Source organism: Panthera leo, chromosome B2 (assembly GCF_018350215.1).
Source record: "Panthera leo isolate Ple1 chromosome B2, P.leo_Ple1_pat1.1, whole genome shotgun sequence".
Taxonomy (NCBI): domain Eukaryota; kingdom Metazoa; phylum Chordata; class Mammalia; order Carnivora; family Felidae; genus Panthera; species Panthera leo.
In genome coordinates, this window is record NC_056683.1 from 64,989,272 (window position 1) to 65,014,020 (window position 24,749).

The 24,749-nt window shown below is 34.4% G+C and overlaps 1 protein-coding gene across 1 annotated transcript in view; it reads left to right on the forward strand.

Annotated features, from left to right (window-relative positions):
* Positions 1-24,749, forward strand: part of RIMS1 (regulating synaptic membrane exocytosis 1) — a 491,685-nt gene that overhangs the window by 394,046 nt on the left and 72,890 nt on the right. The window contains 1 exon segment of the mRNA XM_042939159.1: positions 21,947-22,182. Coding sequence (XP_042795093.1) covers positions 21,947-22,182 — 236 coding nt within the window.

A 24,749-nucleotide genomic window follows, 5' to 3' on the forward strand; every position in this document is an offset into this window, starting at 1 on the left:
TGCTGTGTCTCTCTTATTAGAACAATGTCTGCAGGCTCATCAGCCTTTAAATATTCCCTATTGTGTCGTAAGTAACACAATGATTGTTCTCATTATAGTACTGCTTCTCATTTCTTTTTTTTTTTAACTAACATCTGCATAGGTTTTAAAATTCTATTTATTCAGGTTCATGGATAAAAGATGAACAAGTTTGATCAATTATGATGATAGAATGCATTTATATGTCATAAGTAGCAGCAAACTTTTGAATTCCTATCATGAAAGAAGACACCATTATTTCCAACACTAACTTAAAGTATAATGCCTAGGCTACATACTCAAGGGGATTATAATCCATTTAAGAGTTTAAATCTCTGTTTTCAATTTTTAGAAAAATATATATTTATTTATTTTGAGACAGAAAGAGAGAGAGCCTGCATGAGCAGGGCAGGGGCAGAGAGAGAGAGAGAATCCCAAGCAGGCTCTGCACTGTCAGTGCAGAGCCAGACACAGGACTTGATCTCACGAACCATGAGATCATGACCTGAGCCTAAATCAAGTGTCAGATGCTTAACTGACTGAACCACCCAGATGCCCTAAATCTATTTTTATGGGCTCATTCTATATCTATCTATCTATCTGGATAGATAGATAGATAGATAGATAGATAGATAGATAGATACGTGTGTATATATATATATATATATATATATATATATATATATAAGAAAACTTGAAAATATATGGAATATATATATTCAAATTTTCCTATGACACAAGACATGTTTTATTATATGATGTGTTGGATGAGTTTCATTCTGAAAATCAACACAAGGATTGAGAGGACATTATAGCATTTCCAAAGACAGTATTCAGTACCCTAAAAGCCAATCAAATACCTAGTATTCTCATAAAGGATTATAGAAAGAAACTATATGACATGATCTTATCCACATTATATAAAAGCATAGTATGTAGGTACTTAAAATACCATGTAGAGTTTTGATTTCCTCTAACCAAGTATATTATAAACCAAGAAAATGTTGAAATAAGCACATGTGAAATAAGAAATGGGCTGCACAACCTTCTGTGCAATTTATAGTTTTCCAGATGTTCCTTACTACAATTTCCTATTTATGATTCACAGTACATGTTACTGTTTTTAAGGTCCTGGGAAGTTTTCTCTTGAAACAATTTGTTTGTCTTTGTTTATTCCAAAATGTACCAAACTTATTCCACAATGTTCTTTTTCACAGGATATCAATTAGTATATTGAAAAGTTCTTGTGAGCGATTTGAGAAAATCTTTTTTAGTTAATTAGCATCTTTTTCTGCCTTAAAGATAAAAGACTATACAGTTGTTTCAAAGCCTGTTTGAGGACAAATAGAATTAAGCACTTATAGGATGTCTATAGGTTGAAAAATATAAATATGTTTGGATGAACAATTTCTAAAATATCATTTTCAAAGAGTGGTAGAGATTCATGGGCCATCACTTGAATCTTTTGTGTTTGAGATGATTATGTACCAAATATCTACTCAAGTATGCAGCTAGCTAAACCACATGGTTCTGTGTGACTTGAGAAGGAGTATCCCTTCCTCCAGATGCATTCTGAATAGTTCATTCAAAATAGTCCAAAATATGTTTCATGTTTTTAAAGCTTACATATGCAGGGGGGCTATAGTAGGAAAAAAAAGTAAACTATGATGTTTGCATTTAAGGTAAATAATCTTGTGTAGATATAATGAATGAAAGTTTTTTTTTTTTAATTTTCAAGGATTAAAACAATTGAAGCTTAAATAATTGTGTGATTCTTACAATAGAAAATCAACACTTGGGACACCTGGGGGGCTGTCAGGCGTCAAACTCTGCTTAGGTTGTGATCTCACGGGTCATGAGTTCAAGCCCTGTGTTAGGCTCTGTGCTGACAGCTCAGAGACTGGAACCTGCTTCAGATTCTGTGTCTCCTTCTCTCTCTGCCCTTCCCCTACTCACGCTCTGTCTCTCTCAAAAATAAACATTAAAAAAAATGTTTAAAAAATCAACACTTAATACTTCAAAATAGTAAGTATCGATAAAGATTGAGGTTTCTAGGTTTTCAGATATTTCTTGATGTGCCTTACAATTTTAATTTAGTATTTTCTTAAGTGTTCCTCAAAGAATGTTTTTCCATCCAACCACAAAATATGTACAGTATATTAGTAGAAGTGGCACAATTGACAATAAAAAATGTGCATATACTAGAAGCCAGAAAGAATATATTGAGCTTCTGAGTTCTCTGTTCACTTTTAAATTTAAGAAGATTTTCATCTCAGAAAGGAGATGAATTTTCTTGGTATAGCTCTGAACTTGTTTTTCATCTTTATCGCATATCATTTTTTTTCCAGGCAGACATATTTCAGATGTTTCATACAAAACCATGCAGCAAATGCAGGCATAATCCTATAGTTGTTCTCAGGTGTTACAGAATTTTAGAAGCTTTGTCAAAACTATTTTCCAACAGCATTCACATTTGTAATATATGTTCTCCTAGATCTGCAAAATTGGCTTTCTAGAGCAAGCTGGATTTTAATAAACAAACTTGAAGTGCAAATTTGATGTCACTAGTATTTGACCTTTTTGGTATCTCTTTTGGGAAGAATACTTTCAAAAGCAATTGCCTTTGTTTTCTACATTCATAGGTTGAAAGACTTGAAGGTTTTTTTTTTTTAAGGTGGTAGGAGACTTTATTCATGCATTCATTCATTTCTTCAAAGCTACTTATATGAGTACTAGTATGGCATGAATTTTTTTTAAGAAACATTATCTTCTATATACAAATAATAATCTTGCAGCCATAAATTTACTAAAATTTGGCATTTTGTATAGGCATAATGATTAGTAAACATATACTGAAAGAAATAGGTTTATATTTGGGGGGGAGTTTTAAGACATAGGTTAAATTATTTGAAATTTTTAATTATGATAGAAAATAAATAGGTTAATATCTTCTGGAAAATCAATTGATACTACAGTTATGTTGGAAAAATGTTACAGAAAATTTCAAATGTACCTTGTTTCATAATAGTTCTTTAATTCCACAAGGGAATACAGGATAACATTTAAACATAATCTTTGGATTTTTTTGTGTGTGATGATATTTGAGAAATACTTAACTGCAAAATCACTTGCTACATTAATAGCTTAGAAGAACAAATTAAACTTTAATTTTTATATACTTACTAATTATTATGCCTAATGACACTGAACATATTAAGAGCGATCAAGAGGGAATTTTTTAGAGCTATCCACCCTTAATTTTGCATGCTTGCCTGTTGTGCTGTGGAAAAACAGTCTATTGAGATCAACAAGAGTACTGAAAAGAAATAGAGGAAAATATCAGGGAAATCCAGATACTGGATGTTGAATATCTGAGAAAGGAAAGATATTTTAGCAATCTTCTAGTGGCTTCTTTCATAGTATCATCTTAGTTTTAATAGTCCAAGATTGATGAGTCATTACCACTGTTATTTCCTGTGACCAGATTAAAGCTATAAAGAAATGGAAAGAATGTGCCATAAGCCTTTTAAAAAGGGTTCCATAAAATTACTATAACATTCTTATTAATATACCATATGACTGAATGTGCCATACATTTAAATTATTATACCATGCCATACATATAAACAAAATAACTGAATATAAGTAACACAGCAGTCTTGATAACAGCAAGTTACAGAGCTCTTGAGACAGGTGAGTAGGTTTTCCTGGTAAGTTTCTTCCTTACAAACCATTTAAGACTGCAGTTTGAAGTAAAGCAGCACTGGTCTCATTTGAAACAGCACCAATCTGCTTAGTTTTTACCTTTCTATTCTACCAATTCATTATAGATTTATACTAAGATGTATTTAGTTAAATTCTGGGAATGTCAGTTAAATTCTGGGAATGTCAGATAAATGCTTACTACATAACAGACAGTGAAAATGGTCAGTTATAATAAATTATCAAAAGTTAATAGCAACCTGGAATATCTTATAAAGATGGGGTTATCTGTAGAAATGATTATAATTAGGCCTTAGTGGCTGGTCATATGCGGGAAAAGTATACACTATATACATGGAGTTTTAAAAGTACATTGTGACTTGTTTTTATAGAAATCTACTTCCCTCTAATTTTATTTATTCTGGTAGAAGTGAATTATAGATTCTTTTTAAATTTAAAATATTTTAAAGGGCATGTTTGGAGAACCTGGGTGACTCAGTAGGTTAAGCGTCTGACTCTTGACTTTGGCTTAGGTCATGATCTCATGGTTCATGAGATCAAGCCCTGTGTTGGGCTCCTTGCTGACAGTGTTGAGCCTACTTGAGATTCTCTTTCTCCCTCTCTCTTTGCCCTTCCCTTGCTTGCTCTCTCTCTCTCTTAAACAAACACTTAAAAATAGACAGATAGATAGATAGATAGATAGATAGATAGATAGATATAAAGAGCATGGTCAATGGAGATCATAGATAATGATAATTAGAAAATTTTCTTTAAAGAAAAAGAATTCACTGTGTCTTTGGAAGAGAATATGTAAAATTTATTCAAGTTTATTCATAATTGTGTATAAGTTTTTTTCCAATAGTTTTCTAATTTAATTATCCTAAATGAAGTTACATATTTAACATTCTGTTGTTAAATAAAATAAGGATAATTCTCCCTGCTTCATTATTATTTTCCCCACAATATATAAGAAAAATTAACTGACATGCTGCTAACAGCATATCTTCAGTGTAACATATTATTAAAGATCTGTAAAGTTTATGTATATATTAAGTGCAAGGAAAATACCACAAGTTATGGATCCTAATATTAAAGCAACTTTCAAATACAACCATTTTACTCCCTGGGAATACTTTTCAAAGAAAGAAAAATCTGTCCCCCAAATGCAAATTCCTCTTTACCTTACAGGATATGTTTGCAGTTGTGATCTTTGTGATTGACACAGAGGCGAGGAACAGTGTATTTAGTCTGAGGTTATGACTGATGTCCAGCAGTACCACCTTTTGGATTCATGCCAGGTATAGATAGGAGTGTTCTGCTTCTAAAAGATCAGGTTTAAGTATAAGAAACCCCACCTGTTGCTAAGATGTGGACTGACTTTGCTTCAGTGCTGATTTTCACAGCACATGAGGACTTCCTCAAGGGCCAGTTCTGTCACCGCTTTGTCTTTGATGTGTTGTAATTACCACACAGATCAGCTGTATTAAGGATGCTCAGTACTCTAGTAGCTATCAAATTAGCAGGAGGACTGTTTTGAAAGGACTGCAGGTTGTTACTATGTTTTCATGCCAAAAAATATATAATGGAAAATTTCTAACAGATTCTTAACTTTCTATTTAACATGGTATGTTTGCATGTTTATATTTGCTTATTGGAGAACCACATGGGGATTATAAATTTAGCTGTATTATGTCAGCTGGCAGATAATTGTTTTATTGGTCACCAGGCATGAACTCTTGTTATAAATGTTAAATATCCCCTTTTTTGGGTAAATATTCATATTTCTGTGTCAATTATCCTCTATTATTTGGAATGGATACAATATCCTTTTACTTTGAACCAGTGCTTTTCAAACTACACCTATTTCATGTGTTACTTTCATAATTTTGCCATAACTATGTAACATGTATTTTGTTATATTTTTATTTTATTAATGTTTTTGAGAAAGAGAGCATGCATGTAAGTGGGGGAGGGGCAGAGAGAGAGAGGGAGAGAGAATCTTAAGCAGGCTCCACGCTGAGCATGGCACTCAATGTAGAGCTTGACTTCATGACCCTGAGATCATGACCTGAGTCAAAACCAAGAGTCAGACGCTTAACCAACTGAGCCACCCAGGTGCCCCTATTATATTTTCAATGTATTAAAAATACTGTGATTTATTAAGTATCTTTTTTTGTGTACCAGGCATTTTGATACATTATTCACATGCAAGATCATTATCGCTATAACAGCCCTATAGTGTAATTACTAATAACTTGGTTTTACAAATAAGTGGCACATGGCCAATATGTGGTAGAGCTAGAATTGAGCTGGAATTACCAATTAACTGGTAGTTTAACCCTTTTATCATTGTGTAGTGAACCTGTTTATCTCTAATGATAGTATTCTTTTGGTTTAAAGTCTGTTTTGTCTTATATGAAAATATAATTTTTTAATTACTATTCAAACTATTCACATCCTTTTACTTTCAACCTTTCTGTGACCATATGTATTAGTTATATCTCTTATAAATGGCATACAACTGATTTAGTTTTTTTTCTTCTAGTCTGACAATCTCTATCATTTAATTGGCTACTTAATCAGCTTGCATTTATTTGATTTATTATATATTTGGATTTCTATCCTACTTTATATTTTCCATTTTTATTATTATATGTTTCCCCTTTCCCAATTGGTTTTTAATTAAATTGCATTTATTTCATTTCTCCCCTCTACCATTCTGGAAATTATACTATTTCTATGATTTTAGTGCCGAGTTTAGTGTTTCAAATATATATTAGTTAAATAATACATTTAAAGTTAATAGTACCTCCATTCCCTCCTAGGAAAAAAAAAATCACTGTAGTACACTTTATCTCTGCTATCATCCTGCTACCATTTACATATTTTTCCAGTGTTTTAACTATATGCTGTTTTCTTTCTCCCATTATTGGATGTTATTTTGCTTTTAAATGCTTTAGGTTGACCAACATATTTTCTAGTTTCTTTGCTAACTATTTCCCATATGTCTGAGACTTTCATTTTGAGAATATTCCCTGTCTTCCTGAAATATATGCATTAGAATGTCACCAGTGAGGGCCATTAAGGCTTAGGGAAGACCCGAGTTTTTCCTTGTTATTTAAGGGCCTTGGCTGCTACAGAGATTTCATTTCTATCTCCCCACTAGGTCTGCTCTAAATTTCTCATCTGCAAAACCTCCCAAGACATTCATAATCCATTAAGCAATCTGTTTTCAGTTCCCTCTTGGTATTTTGGCTAAGGGGATTTGCCTTTCTTGTGAACTTGGGTTTGTTAATTGGAATGGGTATTTGTTGCAATTTTCACTTAATTTCTAGGCATCTAAGAGTGAAGAGATTTTCAGAATGTATCATCTACCGAATTGCTAGAATAGGTGTTTAATATTTAATGCATTACTATTTCTTGAGTTTTTGAATTTACTCACTTAAAGGGTAATATTTAAAATGAAATTAATGAATAAGAATATAATTGTATGTATAAAAAGCAAGAAGACCTGTGGCCTTAGGGACTTTATCCTAAGTTAGCAGGTGGCAGGGCAAGGCAAGGAGAATCAGATCTTGAGCTGAAGTGAGATATAAGGTGTTGAGAAAATAGCAGTCCAGGACATCAAAGGAGGAGGTGGAGGGAGCGGAGGCCAGGAAAATGAGGACAGAAAGGAGCTCCAGCAGAGGAAGGACCACTGGAGATGTAAGAAAGAATGGTAGCTGGGGAATGGAAAAATAATGTAAGGAGTTAAGGGAGATTACAGCTAAAATGGAAGAAGAGATTCTTCGAGCTCATAGGATGTTGGAATTTAAGGAAGGAAAATGGGTGGGCCTCTGATCAAAGGAGCAATTAGTAATCATCAAATAGAGAGCATTTTGTAATCAGAGTCCCAAAGCCAAGACAGTCTGTAGGCTGCCTGCCTGCCCTTAGAAGCTACTTTCAACTCAGATGCCAATCTGATTCAGTCAGCTGTGGCCAAGATGACAAGATACCAGACCCATCACACTTGAACACAAGCAAATGTGTATGACCTTTTTTTTTTTTTTGTTCAAGGGGGAAGCAGTGTAACTGGGAGGCATGTCCAGTACAGGTTGCTGAAAAGCAAAAAAACAAAACAATAAAAACATTTATCATAGGTCTTCAATTCTACATATTGATACAAAATATTTGCTACACCTAAGAGAATGATCATTATCTCACCACAAGTACAGTTGACTCTTGAACAACATGGTTTGAATTGCCCAGGTCCACTTATATGCAGAAGATTTTTTTTCAATATATGAAGTACAGTGCTGTAGATGTATTTTATCTTCTTTATGATTTTCTTCCTCACACTTCTTTTTCTCTGGCTTATTTTATTGAAAGAATACAGTATATAATACATATAACATACAAAATATATTAATCAACTGTGTTTATTGGTAAGGCTTCTAGTTAACAATAGACTGTTAGTAGTTAAATTTGGGGGGAATCAAAGTTATATGCATTTTTGACTGTACATGGAGTCAGCACCCTTGGCCCTCACATTGTTCAAGAATCAACTGTAATTAAAATTTCATGGACAGCATGTCACTGAACAGAGATGTGTGGATATATTGGAGGTAGAAACAGCTACATGTCCATGGAGAAGATTTAGAGCTTAGATAAGTACCCATAAGCAATCAATGCATGTTGTCTACAGAATGTATTTAGGAAGTTTTTCATCCAGATAGGCATATTGACATATAAGAAATGTGTGATATGAGATGATTTTTTAATGTTTTGGTATTCACTGAATATTGTACACCAGCTTTTGTTGAACAGTGTGTGTGTGTGTGTGTGTGTGTGTGTGTGTGTGTGTGTTACAAATATATATTTAATTACATTTACAATAGCCTGGAAATACATGAGGATATATATTTTTAAGTAGCTATTTGCAGCCATTAAGATACTAAAATTTTTCTTAGAACAAATATAAAAACATATTGGCTTACCTAATATTTGAACAGAGTAGTTCTATTCTTCCCACCCTATTCTCCACCTGGCTCCCAAGTCAACAAAAAACTGGAAGCCACCCTAATTTTTAACTCTCACCTGTCCTCCTTCTAATGCATTGCTCCTCAATGTTTTTACCATTATCAACCCCCTAAGAAGCCTTTTAGATGTTCTTTTCCTAATTGTCCTTTCCACGTGACATTTTAATATTGCAGATAACACTGTATCTGTTTATATACTGTGGCTGTTTAGAGGACCACAAACTGTTATATTATCTAAGAAATGTTTACTCCTCTTACCTCCACCATGAACCAGTTATTACCCTTTGGAAGCATATCACTCCCATTGAGAATGCATATTGAGATGAGTCATCAGGACTTATTGATTTTGCTTCTTAAATAGAACTCATGATCATACACTGAAGATTACAGAGAACAGAGGTGTTTATTCCTATCTAATTGCCAGCTGAAAACTAACCAAATTTTTTAAGAAAGAAACTAAAAACCTCATCTACCATGAACCTAGGAGACAACTACATCTTTAAATTATAAATGATAGAAAACAGTTTTCAAATTCAGTGAAATCTGGACTAAAATGAGGAAAAACACCAAGAATAGATGCTGACTTATTCACCTATTGAATAGAATGTGGAGCTCTCTAAAATAAATGACACAGCTTTGGAAAGCCCCATCAGAAAAATTCCCATCTACAATCTGCGAGAACGAGGGACAGTTTTAGCACTGGAAAACACTGTATGTTTTATGCCTCAGAGTAGCAGATGACATCAACTCAGAGGAGAAGCCTCACAAGTCAGCTATGGCAGAGAGGCTATTGGGGGGGATGCATAGGGATCAATATGGCAAAAGCTATTTGATGTAGTTTGCAAAGAAATAAATTTCTGTAACACAATTATAATACATACACCTTCATTACTAACCTTATGGATATTTTTGAAAACATCACTGGTCTGGATAACTCTACCATTATTCAAAAATAAGCAATAAGATGACACAATCCATCCAGTTCCGGGCATGACAACATAGTTTGTATCAGATTAACCTTCCTACCTCTAAAACTACAAAAACAAACAAGCAAATGTTTTAGGGTATTTGGAAGCAATTAAATTGGTAAAAATTTTAAAGACTTCAGTCTTTGAAAGAAGAGAAGAATATGAAATACGTGCCAAATTTGCCCCAGTTTTCTTTGAAGGTATTTCCAATTCAGTGACATGGGATAATAGAGCCCAAGCAGAAAGCAGTGGTCTTACTGGGCTAAGGAGACAGATCACAGGTCAGACACAGAGCTGGAAACTGCATGGAGGGCTCCAAAATTTGCTATAGATTCCCCTAATTAAATCTGTTGACGACCAATGTGATCGTGCACAGAGAAAGACTCCAAGAAACCAAACAAAAAGCAGCAGCTGGAAGATTAAAGAGCTGAGCAAAGACTCCAGCGGGTGCCCAATGCTGGGGAGATACAGATTGCCTTCAGTTTCTGCAGTCAGAGGGGCTTGAAAAATACCTTTGGGGTGGGGGGGGAGCCTGTGTGGCTCAGTGGGTTAAATGTCTGACTTTGGCTCAGGTCATGATCTCACTGCTTGTGAATTCAAGCCCCATGTCCAGCTCTGTGCTGACATCTCAAAGCCTGGAATCTGCCTCAGATTCTGTGTCTCCCTCTCTCTGCCCCTCCCTTGCTCATACTATCTTTCTCTCGCTCTCGCTCCCTCCCTCAAAAATACACAAACATTTTTTTTTTTAAATGAAAAAATACTTTGATTTCTTATACAAATTTCAGAAAAGCCAAACTCTGGGAATAAGCATTACACTCTACAAGTGATGGCAAAGCTTTAAAATCAAGTCTGACCAGGAATAAGATGACTTCTAAAATTTTACCCTTACTGAAGGAAAATCAGAGAGTGAACATCCACAGTGTCTGGCATCTAATTAAAATTTATGGGGCATGATTAAAAAATTAATAAAAAAGGACCAACTGACTACAACCAACAATACAATTTTTATATAAGGCCTTTAAAATAACCATGATTAATATATTCCAGAAAACAAAGGAAGATGGATGTTTTCTACAGAGACCTGGAACCCGTTTTAAAAAGTTAAATGGCAATCCTAAAACTAAAAGATATAAAAAAAAATTTAATAGGTGGGTTTAATGGCATGCTAGAAGCAATAGAACAGAGAATTCTTGAGTCGGTCAGTGGAAAGTATATAAATCAGTGCACAAAGAGAAAAAAAAAAATTGGAGAAGGCCCTAAGAGACTTTTGGAGCATAATGAAAAAGTCTAATATACATGTAATTGGGATTCCAGAAGGAGGGGAAATGGCATAAACAATACTTGAATACTGTGGTACTAGCTGGGTCTTCCAAAATTAATGTAATACATCAAATTATAAGTCCAAAATCCTGTAAAAACCTCAAGGTGTGTAAAGAGAAAAAAATCTATCAAAATCATGATCAAAGTACTGAAAACTAAAAAAACACTTTTATGAAGAATCAGAAGCAGAAAAAGAGCAGAAAAAAAGAAGACATTATCATTCAGTGCTTCACTGAAGCAACGATATAAGACTGGTTGAAATTTCAACAGATACCATGAAAGCCAAAAAGCAATGGAACAACCAAAAGAAAAAATGCTTTAGAAAAAAAATTAAAACTTCAAACTTAAAATTTTATCCTTAATAAATATTACCCTTCAAACATATCCTACAGACAAGAAAGGAAGAAATGAAGGAAGGAAGTAATGGAAGGAAGGAAGGAAGGAAGGAAGGAAGGAAGGAAGGAAGGAAGGAAGGAATACTAGAATAAAAACCAGTAGGATAATTCATCACCAATAGACCTGTACTCCATGTTGAAGGAAAATGTCCCCAGTCAGAAACACTAAATTTGAGGAAAGAATGAATACTGGAAAGAGTTAATGATGATAACAACAACATCTTGTGGTAGTTACAACATATGTAGAAGTAAAATATATAAAACACCTAGGTAAAAGGTAGAAATGAAAGAAGTAGAATTAAGCTGTTGTAAAATTTTTGCATTCTTCTGAAAGTGTTAAAATGTATAATTTAATGAAGTTTCTAATAAGTCAAGGTACATATTTTAATCCTTAGGGTGTCCACTAATAAATAATAGAAGAACACATAATTCAAATGCTGATAGTGGAGAAAAAAAACACAGAATTAATCTAGTTAGGCAAAATGGAGAAGTAAAAGAAGAAACATGATTATTAAAAATAAGTGGCAAGTGATAGAGTCAATTCCAGTTATATCAGTAATTCCATCAAAAGTAAATGGTCTTGGGGCACCTGGGTGGCAGTGTTGGTTGAGTACCCCACTTTGGCTCAGGTCATGATCTCATGGTTTGTGGTTCTAGCCCCGTGTCAGGCTATGTGCTGACAGCTCGGAGCCTGGAGCCTGCTTCTGAGTCTGTGTCTCCCTCTCTCTGGCCCTCACCTGTTCACGCTCTGTCTCACTCTCTCTCTCTCTCAAAAATAAATAAACATTAAAATTTTTTTTTAAAGTAAATGGTCTAAATACACATATCCACTGTCGTGAAATGAAAAAAGGAAGATCTCAGTGAAGAATACACAGATATTTAAATGGTACAAACAGTTGTATGCCGATAAATTTTATAATTCAGATCAATGTTAGCCAAACTATGACCAACAAGCCAAATCTGGCCCACTGCCTATTTTTGTGGGGAAAAAAAAAAGGTTTATTGGAACACATCTATGCTCATTTGCCTATATATTATCTATGGCTCTTCACCCACCACAATAGCAAACTTGAATAATTGCAACAGAGACAGTCTGTCCCACAAAACCTAAAATATTTACTATATGGCCCTTTATGAAATTAAGTTTGCCTAAACCTGACTTAGACGAAATGTACAAATTTCTTAGAAAGCACAACTTACCAAAAATGACATAAAAAATAAAAACTTTGAAGAGTCCTGTATCTGGTTTTTTTAAAAAATTTTTAATGTTTATTTTTTAAAGAGAGAGGTAAGGGAGACAGAGCATGAGTGGAGGAGGGGCAGAGAGAAAGGGAGACACAGAATCTGAAGCAGGCTCCAGGCTCTGAACTGTCAGCACAGAGCCCAATGTGGGGCTCGAACCCATGACTGTGAGATCATGATCTGAGCCGAAGTTGGATGTTTAACTGGCTAAGCCACCCAGGCGCCCCATGAGAGTACTATATCTGTTTTTTAACTGATTCCGTAATTATTTTAATGCTCCCCACAAGGAAAACTCCTTACCCAGGTGGGCTCACTGATAAATTATTCCAAATATTTAAAAAATAATTCTCTCAGGCTTCTACCAATTTTTCTAGAGAATAAAATGTAAAAATACTTCCAAAAATATTTTTGTGAAGCCAGCCTATCCTTGATAAATTTGATAAGGACATTATAACACAGGAAAATTATAAACCCAAATCTCACTAAAGTAGTTGAAACAAAGTTTTAGCAAATTGAATCAAGATAGATATATAATAGATGAATGAATGGATAGATTGATTTTGAGAGAATGAAAATACATTATGTCAAAAATATTTGTTCCATAAATGCAACATTTGTTTAACATTTTCTCTATGTAATTCATTACAGAATTAAAGAAATTATGTCGTCATCTCAATAGAACCAAAAAATATTTGATAAAATTCATCACATATATATGATAAAATATCTTAGCAAACTGAGAACTTTTTTAAAATGATAAAAGTTACCTATAGTAATTTTACAGCAAGCATTGTACATCTGTGTTATTTACAGTGTGAGCCAAAGTGAAAATCACCACCAGACATCCTTTGCAGTACCTATGAGATCCCTAAAATTGTGCTAAATTCAGTATATGAACTTTTTTTTTATTATCTGTAGTTCTAGGATCCTGTAAGCCATAGTACAGACTTTGCATATACTGGTTCTATATATAAAGTAGAACTCCTATTCCTAATGGTCGGCTTGCCACTTCTGGTTAAATGAAATTTGTTCTCAACTAAATATTCTAAGATCAGTTAGTCATTTTAACTGAAAACCTGATTCTAATCTTGCATTTTTATACTTTGTCAGCAATGACTCACAAACCTCTTTTATTATATTGTGAATATTTACATCAAATGGAGCCAGTTTGTCAAAGTTTTATTTTTTTGCCCTTCAGGCTTACTGTTCACAACTACAATAAAACAGGGTAAATAATTCACTTTTCCTCAAACCTTCTACAATTTAATGTATCTACTCAAGTTCTGTCCGTTTACTATCTTCATTCACATTCTAGGTATTTTACTGTAAGCAATGATGTCCTTCTTTTCCTTTGATAAATAAAAACACATCTATTACCTTGAATTTGTATCCATATATTTTACCTAGTGTGGAACCAACCATCAATATTAGTTACAACTTTTATTTTATTTTATTTTTTAAATTTATTTTTATTATTTATTTTGAGAGGGGGCAGGGGGAAGGGCAGAGAGAGAGAATCCCAAGCAGGCTCCGTGCTGTCAGCACAGAGCCTGATGATGCAGGGCTTGATCCCATGAACCACAAGATCGTGACCTGAGCTGAAATCAAGAGTCAGGTGCTCAATCCACTGAGCCACCCAGGCACCCCAGTTACAATTCTAAGCTAAGCTTCTGTCTCATAGAGAACACTCAGAGGTAGAAAATCAGGCATAGCAGGCTGTCATATACAAGAAATTTAGCACACCAGCAAGTTACATAGCACACATAACAAAGCAACATATGCCTACAGTATCCCTTAGACATTTTCTTAAAATTGCAAAAATGAAGATAAACCTTATCAAAGGAAAAGCTACTGGATACCATATGAAAACTAGGCATTTTTAAAGTATGTGTGTGTGTGTGTGTGTGTGTGTGTGTGTGTGTGTGTGTATTCATTCCTTGGTTATTGACCAAGTTTTATATTCTGACTTAGTTAGCAGTTATTCAGACATTCAAAGATATTTTTTATTAATTAATGAAATATGCTAATGCTAAATCTTAAAGTTAACTAATTAATCACTTGGAAATTTTAAGCTGACATTCCAACCAGCTTAATTACTATTGATATCAGACTTTAATCACAATTATAGTTCAATTTAGTTATTACATAATTTTACATTTTTTATAATTTCAAACATTATTGCAAGAAATGTTAACTTACCCATTAAGTAAAACCAGTATAGGAAGTTTAGGAATTCTAGGTTAATCTGTCTATGAAAACCAACCTAAGTCTTTAAAAATAAAGTAAGATTTTGTGCTTGTATTATATACCATCCTGAGGAAATCTGTAAGAAGACATAAAACTTTTTTTAAGTTGAGATAAATTCACATACCATAAAATTTATCCTGTGAAATGATGCAATTTAGTGGTTTGTAGTATAGTCACAATTAGGTGTGAAGTCATCACAACTATCTAATTCTGGAACATTTTTATCATCCCTCACAAGAAACCCATACCCATTAATACTCACTTCCCATTCCTTCTAGCTCCCAGTGACCACTAATCTACATTTGTCTCCATGGATTTGACTATGGGACATTCCACTTAAATGGAATCATACAATAAGTAGCCTTGCATATCTAGCTTCTTTCACATAGTATGTTTTTAACTTCATCCATGTTTATAGCATGAATCAGTACTTCATTCCTTTTTATGGTTGATAATATTCCATTGTATGGATATACCACATTTTGTTTCTCCATTCATCAGTTTGTGAACATTTAAGTTGTCCTCTTTTTAACTATAAAGAATTATGTTGATATGAGTATTCATATGTAATTTTTCATATGGATATGTGTTTTAAATTCTCTTGAGTATGCACCTAGGCATGGAATTGCTAGGTCATATGGTAACTACGTTTAACTTTTGAATGGAATTACTGAGTCATTCAGTAACTCTTGAGTTTCATTGAACTGTATCTAAGTTTAACTAAACTGTCACACTTTTCCAAAGCAGCAGCATCATTTTATTTCCCCATCAGCAATGTATGAGGATTCTAGTTTCTTCGATTCTCATCACTACTTGTTATTGTCTCTCTTTTATTATAGCTATCCTAGCGTTTATGAAGTGGCATCTCATTGTGGTTCTCATAAGACTGTTTTAAGCCAAATTTATTGAACGAGTTTGATATATCTAAGGATTCACTGTGTGGATTTAAGTTCTTATATTAAAATTCTTACGAGTTAGCAATTCCTTGAGAATTTTTTTTCTTAGAAGGCAAGCATATTCAAAATACTAGAATTTCAGTTTATTTTTTCTGTACAGATTCTTCAGTTACCTATATTAAAATTACTTAAATACTCATCTGTATAGATCAATCAGGAACAGGAGCTCTATTAAATTTCAGATACCTTGGAATCTAATATCTGTCTGCCTGGACAGCTATCCCTAGGGTGCACAGAGAGTAAGAGTTTTTTGTTTTCAATAATAAAGACTATTTTTAAGCATGCCAAGAGAACTAGCAACTTCAGTTTTACCACTTAACCATAGGGCCAAAATTGACATGGAAACCAAAGCCCAGACTTTCAAGGGCAGTTCTGGAAACACATTTTCATAAGTGATATGAACTTCTAGCAGCAAACACACATGTAAAAAGACGAACAAGCCAGATTTTCTGTCATTCACCATCCAACTTGTAATATATCCTGATGTCTGCCATCCAGCAGATTTAATTCCACAGATGGATTTCCTATTGTTGCTCCCATTAGTGAGGAATGTATCATTAGTCACAAGCAAGCGAAATAAAAGCGAAACTTACCAAGAACCAGAAACAAAGAGACATGGAAAACCAGAGTCAGTAAAAAGAAAGCAGAGACTGAAAGTCACGTTCTGTTGGGACTTGTTTAAAGGCAACCTTGGGCTTGAGTTCATGAGGTGCCCTGCTCCACCAACAAAATTTAGTTGGATCCGGTAGAGTCCACTTGGGCATTTTGATGGGACTCCCCAACATAATAAAAACATTCTCAGGGCACCTGCTGGCTCAGTCAGTTAAGCATCTGACTCTTGACTTCGGCTCAGGTCATGATCTCATAGTTCATGAGTTCAAGCCCCACATCAGGCTCTGCAATGACAGTGCAGAGCCTGCTTGGGACTCTCTGTCTCTCTCTCTCTCTGCCCTTCCCTCACCTGCTCTCTCTCTCTTTCTCTCTCTCTCTCTCACAAAAGTAAATAAATAAATATAATTCTCAAAATTAAAACACAGTAATAAGAAAAACACATAGCAAATATTTAAGTTTTAATTAATTAGTGAGAAAACCAACAGAGTTATATAATGGTTCCAAAGATGATCCAAGAAGTTCATGTACTTATATATACATATATATATATATATATATGTACATATGTACATATATATGTACATATATATATATATATGTACATATGTACATATATATATGTACATATATATATGTACATATGTACATATATATATATATATGTACATATATATATATATATATATAGAGAGAGAGAGAGAGAGAGAGAGAGAGTCATTGAAAACAAAAAGGAATGTTGGAATAAGATTATGAATTTAGATTCAAAACTGGATAATATTCTGTAGGTCAATAAAACCATAACCCTTTGGAGTTACCACCTCTTCTAAATGGTAATCATTCAAGTTAACATCTAGCTTTACAGAGTTGTAAAATATTTGTGGTATAATTATTATAAGATTAAATAGTAAGTAAAAAGTGTTACATTCCCCTAGAGAGTCAAATGGCCTGTAAGTGGGCTTGTTAGATAATGCTCAAGCATGGCATTAAAAAAGGAAGGCAGCTTTTTTTTTTCTTTTTTGGTGTCAAATCCACATTAGATTTTTCTGTGAGGGGGGCAACTATTAGTCTGAGCAATTGGGGAATGGGGTATCTTTAATATGATATGAACGATAAGTTAGCAGTTTTTTGGTTGGGTGGAACATGTTATGTTTAAGAGACAGATCCAAACAAGAATGTCACTTGATAGCTGGCTATATAAATCTGAAGTTCAGGACTGAGTACTGAGGACAGGTGGAGAAAAACAATTGGAATTTGCAGCATACAGATAATACGTAAAGCCTGAGACTAGATGAGACATGTAGCTAATTAGTCTCCTACGGAAGAATATAGGTCAGAGGGCCAGGCACTGAAGTGCTCCAGTATTTAGTGATGAAAGAGGATAAAGGTCTTGCCAGTGAGGCACTAGGTAGGAAAATCATAAAAATAAAATGTTTCAAGATCAGTAGAATCAAACGCATTGTCATATACATGATTTATTGAGAAGTCAAAAGGATAAGGACTATGCAATGATAGGACTTTGCCATGTGAAGAAGTCATTGGTGACTTTGATAAAAGGCAGCTTTGGTGAAGTAGTAGGGACAAAACCTGATTTAAGTTAGTTCAGGATAGAACAGGAAGAGAGGATGTATGGACAACTGAGTAGATTTTTAGCAAAGATCAGTAGCCAGAGGGAGAGGGAATATTGAAGGAATATGGACGGTTTTTTGTTTAATTTTAAAGATGGGTTATATCATAGTCTATTTGTATACTGACATCACTATTTTTTTACTCCCTACTCAATAAATCTTCAATTCACTTAGCAATTGGAATGATACTGTGACAGATTTAGTCATGTATAAGGTGCATGCTGATATGAGATATCAGAATCCTAAAATAACCAATAAAAAATAGAAAAGAAAGGGCTGCGGGGGCACCTGGTTGGCTCAGTCAGTTAAGGTCTGACTTTGGCTCAGGTCATGATCTCAAGGTTCGTGGGTTCGAGCCCCACATCGGGCTCTCTGCTGTCAGCGCAGAGCCTGCTTCAGATCCTCTGTCTCCTTCTCTTTCTGCCCTTCCCATGCTCATGTGCTCTCTCTTTCCCTCTTTCAAAAATACACAAACATTAAAAAATTTTTTTTTAAAGAAAAGAAAATAGAGGCTGGGAAACAATAGCCATGACAATAGAGGGACTCTTAGAAGTTTATGAAGCAGAAAGCCTTAAAGTACATCCTGAAGGATGAGACTAAATGACAGGAATGGTTTTCCAGGCAATTGAAGCAGAACAAATAAAAGGCTACAAATTAGGGAAATAGCATATTCAGGCACCTGGGTGTTTTAGTAGGTTGAGTATTCAACTCATGATTTCGGCTCAGGTCACAAAGTCGTGGGATTGAGCCCCATGTAGGGCTCCGTGCTGTATGTGGAGCCTGTTTAATTAAGATTCTGTCTCTCCCTCTGTCGCTCTCCCCAGATCACGCTCTCTCTATATATAAAATAAAAAAATAAAAAAATAAAGCATATTTGTACTTAGATGGTAACCTTCACATGGATTAAACTACCATGACTGATTAGACCCCAGAAACCTCTGCCCTCAATTAGGTAAACAGAATTGAAAATGTTTTAACATGTTCTCATTGAACATTATGATATTCTAGATTCTTTAGGAAGCTACTCACAGTCATCATATCATATAAGAATGCTTTAAAGATTCTTGAGGTGCCTGGGTGGCCCATTCGGTTGAGTGTCTGACTCCTGGTTTCGGCTTGGGTCATGATCTCAAGGTTCATAGGATAAAACCCCACAACGGCCACATCTGTGCTGGCAGTGTGGAGCCTGTGTGGGATTCTCGCTCTCCCTTGCTCTCTCTGCCCCTTCCCTGATTGCTCTCTGTCTCTCTCTGTCTCCCTCTCTCTCTAAGTAAATAAATAAATACTTTTTAAAAAGAATGCTTTTAAGATTCTAAATAAAATATTTTATTTTTTGAGGAAAAATTCTACCAGTTATTCACAAAATAACATAACTTCTTAATCCCCTAAATGGTAATGACTAGAAAGATTTACCTAATTTTTTTAAGAAATTTCGTCAGTGTAATAGGACATTTCATTGCTGTGATTAAATATCCATTAAAAAATGTTTGAATCTTCTTAGCTCTTCTTGAATACATTTTCATGATAGAAATATTATTGAAAGCATTTCCCTATACTTTTAAATTTTTCTATAGCCTGAAGAACACTGTTGAAAATTTTACAATAGTACTTTTTGTGAAATAACTTTTAAAATACAAATTTAAAGTTTAATAGAATCCAATTTTCATGGAAATAATGAGAAAAAATGTACATGTTAATTTATCCATATTTTATTATAAAGGTAAAAATAAAATCATTAGAAGGGAAGTTTCAAATAATTCCTGTGAGGAGTGTGCTGCAAAGATTGATGAGAGGTGGAAAAACTACTGATTTCTCAGTCACAGGTGTTTAATTGAAGATGGACATCATGACTGCAAAACTGACCAAATTGTGACACTGCTTCATGTCCTTCAGCAGAAGTCTGCAAGTAAAACAGTAGAAAAAGCAGGTAGCAAGAACAGACTTAAGGAGAGGTGGCAGATTTAGGTAATGCACTGAAATAAATTGCTGAGGACACAGAAGAAATTTACTGGAACATTTATCAGGAAAGAAAGTCCACTGGAGTTGGGAATATAAACCCCACAGGAATCCATTCTGGACTGGCTATATGTTCATGTTTTGAAAAAGAGTTGGCATAAAATGCATAGCAGAATTATCAGATTTGCAAATGAATTTAAAAACTTTGAGTTAATGAAAAGCTGATTAGAATAAATTGAAAGAATATAAATATTAATATCATTATTGATATGGACCAGTTCAAGTAATACAACTAGGGATTAAAAATTCCAAATGATTCCTATCAAAGAGGGGTCTCATTTTTCAATTCAATTCATGGAAGGATCCTAAAGATCAAACAGTCTTGTTTCTTTTCCATTGCTTCTAAGTCTTCTACAATCTCACTTTCCCACATTTCTCAACTCACCCTAATATATCAATTTCCCTTTCTCTGAAAGCACTCATTATATATATGACCACAAATATATTACATGATCCCAACAATTTGTTTTATCATTTCTAATCATATTAGGATTTATCCCAACATGACTATTAAATGTCATCACTCTTAAAAGATGCTTATGTTAAGGGGCACCTGGGTAGCTCAGTCAGTTGAACATATGACTTCAGTTTGGGTCATGATCTGATGGTTCATGAGTTTGAGACCCTCATTGGGCTCTCCGCTGTCAGCACAGAGCCCGCTTCAGATCCTCTGTCCCCTTCTCTCTCTGCCCCTCCCCTGCTCACACTCTCTCTCAAAAAAAAAATAAACATTAACATTTCTCTCTCTCCCTCCCTCTGCCCCTCTCCCCCACTCATGCTTTCTTTCTTTCTCCCTCTGTCTCTCGAAAAAAAATACTCTATTAACGTACTTTGTACTTGAAAACAAGAAACAGAAAATTGAAAATCAAGATGGTGCTGAGTGTCACGTAAGCCAATTTTTTGCAGATATTTTAAAGAAACATAAAATAATGAGGGTCATTTCAGATCTGTCAAACTAGATCTTTATTGGACCAAAAGGGGCCAGTCTAGATGCAATGCAATGTAATTTAAAGTATTTGAAGAATCCTAACATCTATAGCTCCCAACTTGCTTGCCCTACCTCTCTGCCCAGTTCATAGGCATACATTTACTTTGGCAGGTAGAGATGGGTTTTTTTTCCCCACCAACATGGTGCCTGAAATTCTCAACAATAATTTTCTCATTTAGGAGAGAAGGGCAGTAATCTGTTCAGATAAATGAGTACAGTCTGGGAACATAGACCAGTAAGTTTTGGTAGGAAAGAAAAAAAGGAATATCTCAACCTGAGCATATGAATTTGAAATACTCAAAGAGAAAAATGAGATGAAATTTGGAGGAGATGGAGCATGAGGGGACAAGGAAGTAGGAGGGAAATGCAATTTTTTTTTTTTTTTGCCTCATTAGCAGTGTTTCCTAGACTCATTAAGCCTCAGGTGGCAAAGAGATGTCTGTTAGTTGGAAGTAGAACAGAGCTGTTTTCATTTTTTTAAACCTTGTATGGCAAACTCAGAGTATCCATTTTTTATTAATATTTTTTCCTCAGGAATGTATATGAACTTGTCTTATTGATTTAAATATCCTTGTTTTTCTCTGAAAGTAACACACTAAAAAATTAGTAACATTTACCTCCTTTTGGATAACACTGGTTGCATTTGTTTTCACTAAAAGTTTATGGATTCCTTGTTGAAATACTATTGTTTTGAGCTATATAGTTGTAAGACTACTATGCAACTGGCTTTTCCCCCTAAAAATTTGCCTGGATTATTTCAAAATAAATTAGATTTAGAGTTTCAGTTTTGCTGACCTATAATTTATGGATGCGTATATGTTTTTACTTTGTAAATATAGTTCATTTACCCCTAAAATGCAAGGCAGACGGATGGGGACTTCAGGAAGAGCCATCATGAAGAGCACCAGTGTGAGTGGGGAGATGTACACACTGGAGCATAATGACGGCAGTCAGTCCGACACAGCTGTGGGTACAGTTGGAGGAGGTGGAAAGAAAAGGAGATCCAGCCTGAGTGCCAAAGTGGTTGCCATAGTGTCTAGAAGGAGTAGAAGCACATCCCAGCTAAGCCAAACAGGTGAGTGAAGTGAATTCAATTTAGATACCTCGAGTTCTTGCTGGAGAGACAAAAGTGGATCCTCGTGCTATGGCTTGTGAGTGATTGCAGAGCATATTGATTCTTCTTTGCAAAGGAAGTTTATTTTTCTGTCTCTGAAAATCTGTTACATATGCGATTTTATTTTTTTTTTCTGTGCAGCTGTCTAACAAGGTATCATTTGTCAATCGGTAAAGTGGTCAGATATTTTCCTTTAAGTTAAAAAAAAAAGTAAAGCCATGTTTATAAATATGCAAGGAAATGCAAAGAAGTATTAAAGATCCAAATTTATTTATATGCAAGAAAAGCAACAGGATTCTCCTTTTCAAAATGTTCCATAATACAGTTACCTATAATTTAGGCTCTATATTTTGATGGAAAAGAATGTCAGTTGTGCAACTTGAAATATAGTCTTCAAGGTACTGTATGAATGTAATTATTGAACTGTGATTATTATATTTTCAGTGCAAGTTAAAAACCCGGCAGTTATTTCTACTTTAGAAAATGGGTCAGTGGATTTGTGCAAAGAATAATGTCTTAATACAAATTTGAGTTTCCAGATACTTTCTACTGCTTATAAATCTTAAAAGCTTTATGTCCTCAAGGTATATAGAAAAAGGAGAAACACAGAAGGGAGAATGGTTATTTCTGTACTATAAAATATTTTTTAAATTGCCCAAAATTACATAATATTTGATCAGACATATTAGATTAATTCATTACTATGTTCAGTACTGTGGAAAACCAAAGGTAAGTGAAATACTGAATTGATTAAATTGTCAGCACTTGTTTCTTCTGTTATAACCATTGGTTCCATATTTTTGTTCCTTAACAGCAAAAGTCTTGTTGTAACAACATTTACTTATTCCAGAAAACGTTCATGGAATTCTTTTCTGTAGTTGACTTGGCATCCTGGAGAGTATCTATTTTAAAATGTGCATTCTAGTGGACATATTTACAAATAAATTAAAGGTAGGAAATTGAACCATTCAGAAACTGAAGTACAGCACACAGCTATTTAAACAGAGGTTTGTCTTTCTGAAAATCATAGAATAAACCTAGATTATCTAAGTCTCTGATGGATCTGTCTCTATGCCATCCCACTAAGATGAGCTGTTTATTGCGAAGGAGAATCTTTTATCTTTCTGAGGGTCGGATTTCTCCTTGAGTAGGAGGCATTTTTTCATTTGTGTTGTCTTATTTTTGATGGTGACGCTTCCTGGTTTTTGGTATTGATCTAATGATAGTTTACAGTGTGGGGTATGGATAAGGCTTTTACCACCAGGTTTGAAAATCCTTCATCGCTTAGATGAAATGGAAATGTTCTTTTATGAACCAGTGCTTCCTGCGTGAGAGGCTGCAGATTTAGCGGACTGCTTATCTTCTTCTGCTAACTATCCACAGTCTCTCTTCCTTTATTTTGCCCCTATAATTCCCTCTCTACCATTCACTAAAGTAGAATTATATTTTCCTAGAATAAAACACAATAATAATTTAGAAACTATACTTGTTACATAGCTTTGTAGGTAATAGGTTCAAATGATTGTCATTGAAATACTTAATTAGCCTCTTTGCTTTATTAATTCAAATTTTATTCTGTTTATGATCATTGTTGAATTTCAAATAATATTTACCTTTTCAAAAGTTGCATTGTTTTTTTGTTTTTTTTTTAATTAAAAAAAATTTTTTTTAACGTTTATTTATTTTTGAGACAGAGAGAGAGAGCATGAACAGGGGAGGGTCAGAGAAAGAGGGAGACACAGAATCTGAAACAGGTTCCAGGCTCTGAGCTGTCAGCACAGAGCCTGACGCGGGGCTTGAACTCACGGACCGCGAGGTCATGACCTGAGCCGAAGTCGGACGCTTAACCGACTGAGCCACCCAGGCGCCCCAAAAGTTGCATTGTTAATAATCTCCACAGAATACCCTACTTTAGAAAATTAGGTTGCAGTGTAAGGAAACAAAAAAGACATTGGATTACAAAGCCAAGCTAACAAAACAATTATTGTCTAAAGTGACTCAGTAAATCACCTGTTACTTCATCTCTCTAGGATTCAGTTTGCTTATATAATGTGGGGGGGGCAGGGGGCGGATTGGACTATCTGTCCTCCTATGATATTTCCAGGTATAAAATTTTATGTATATTTTCTATATCATAATTTTACCTTCTTTTTGATAACTTATTCTTATTGATCTTTCTAAAGCAAATGACCGATGGTGACAAACCTTAATTATCATTCCTCTTTGTTTCAGTGCATGGCCTGATTTTTCTTCCTCTTCTGTCTTCTACAAGTGATATGGAGAGGAAAACAGCATTACTTTAAAACAAGCTGTGTATTCTGGGGAATAGAATGTATTACATTTAATGTAAATGTTTAATTATTTTAATGTAGAAGAAAAGGTTAAGTAAGGGCTTCTCTTTTAGTGAACCACTAATCCGTACAGTCTGGGTTACAGTTTCTCTTCTACAATATAGATGAGAGATAATCAGAAAAATGTGAAACGCTTGGAAATAAAAGTTTAATCAGCTTTTCTAAGAATGATATATT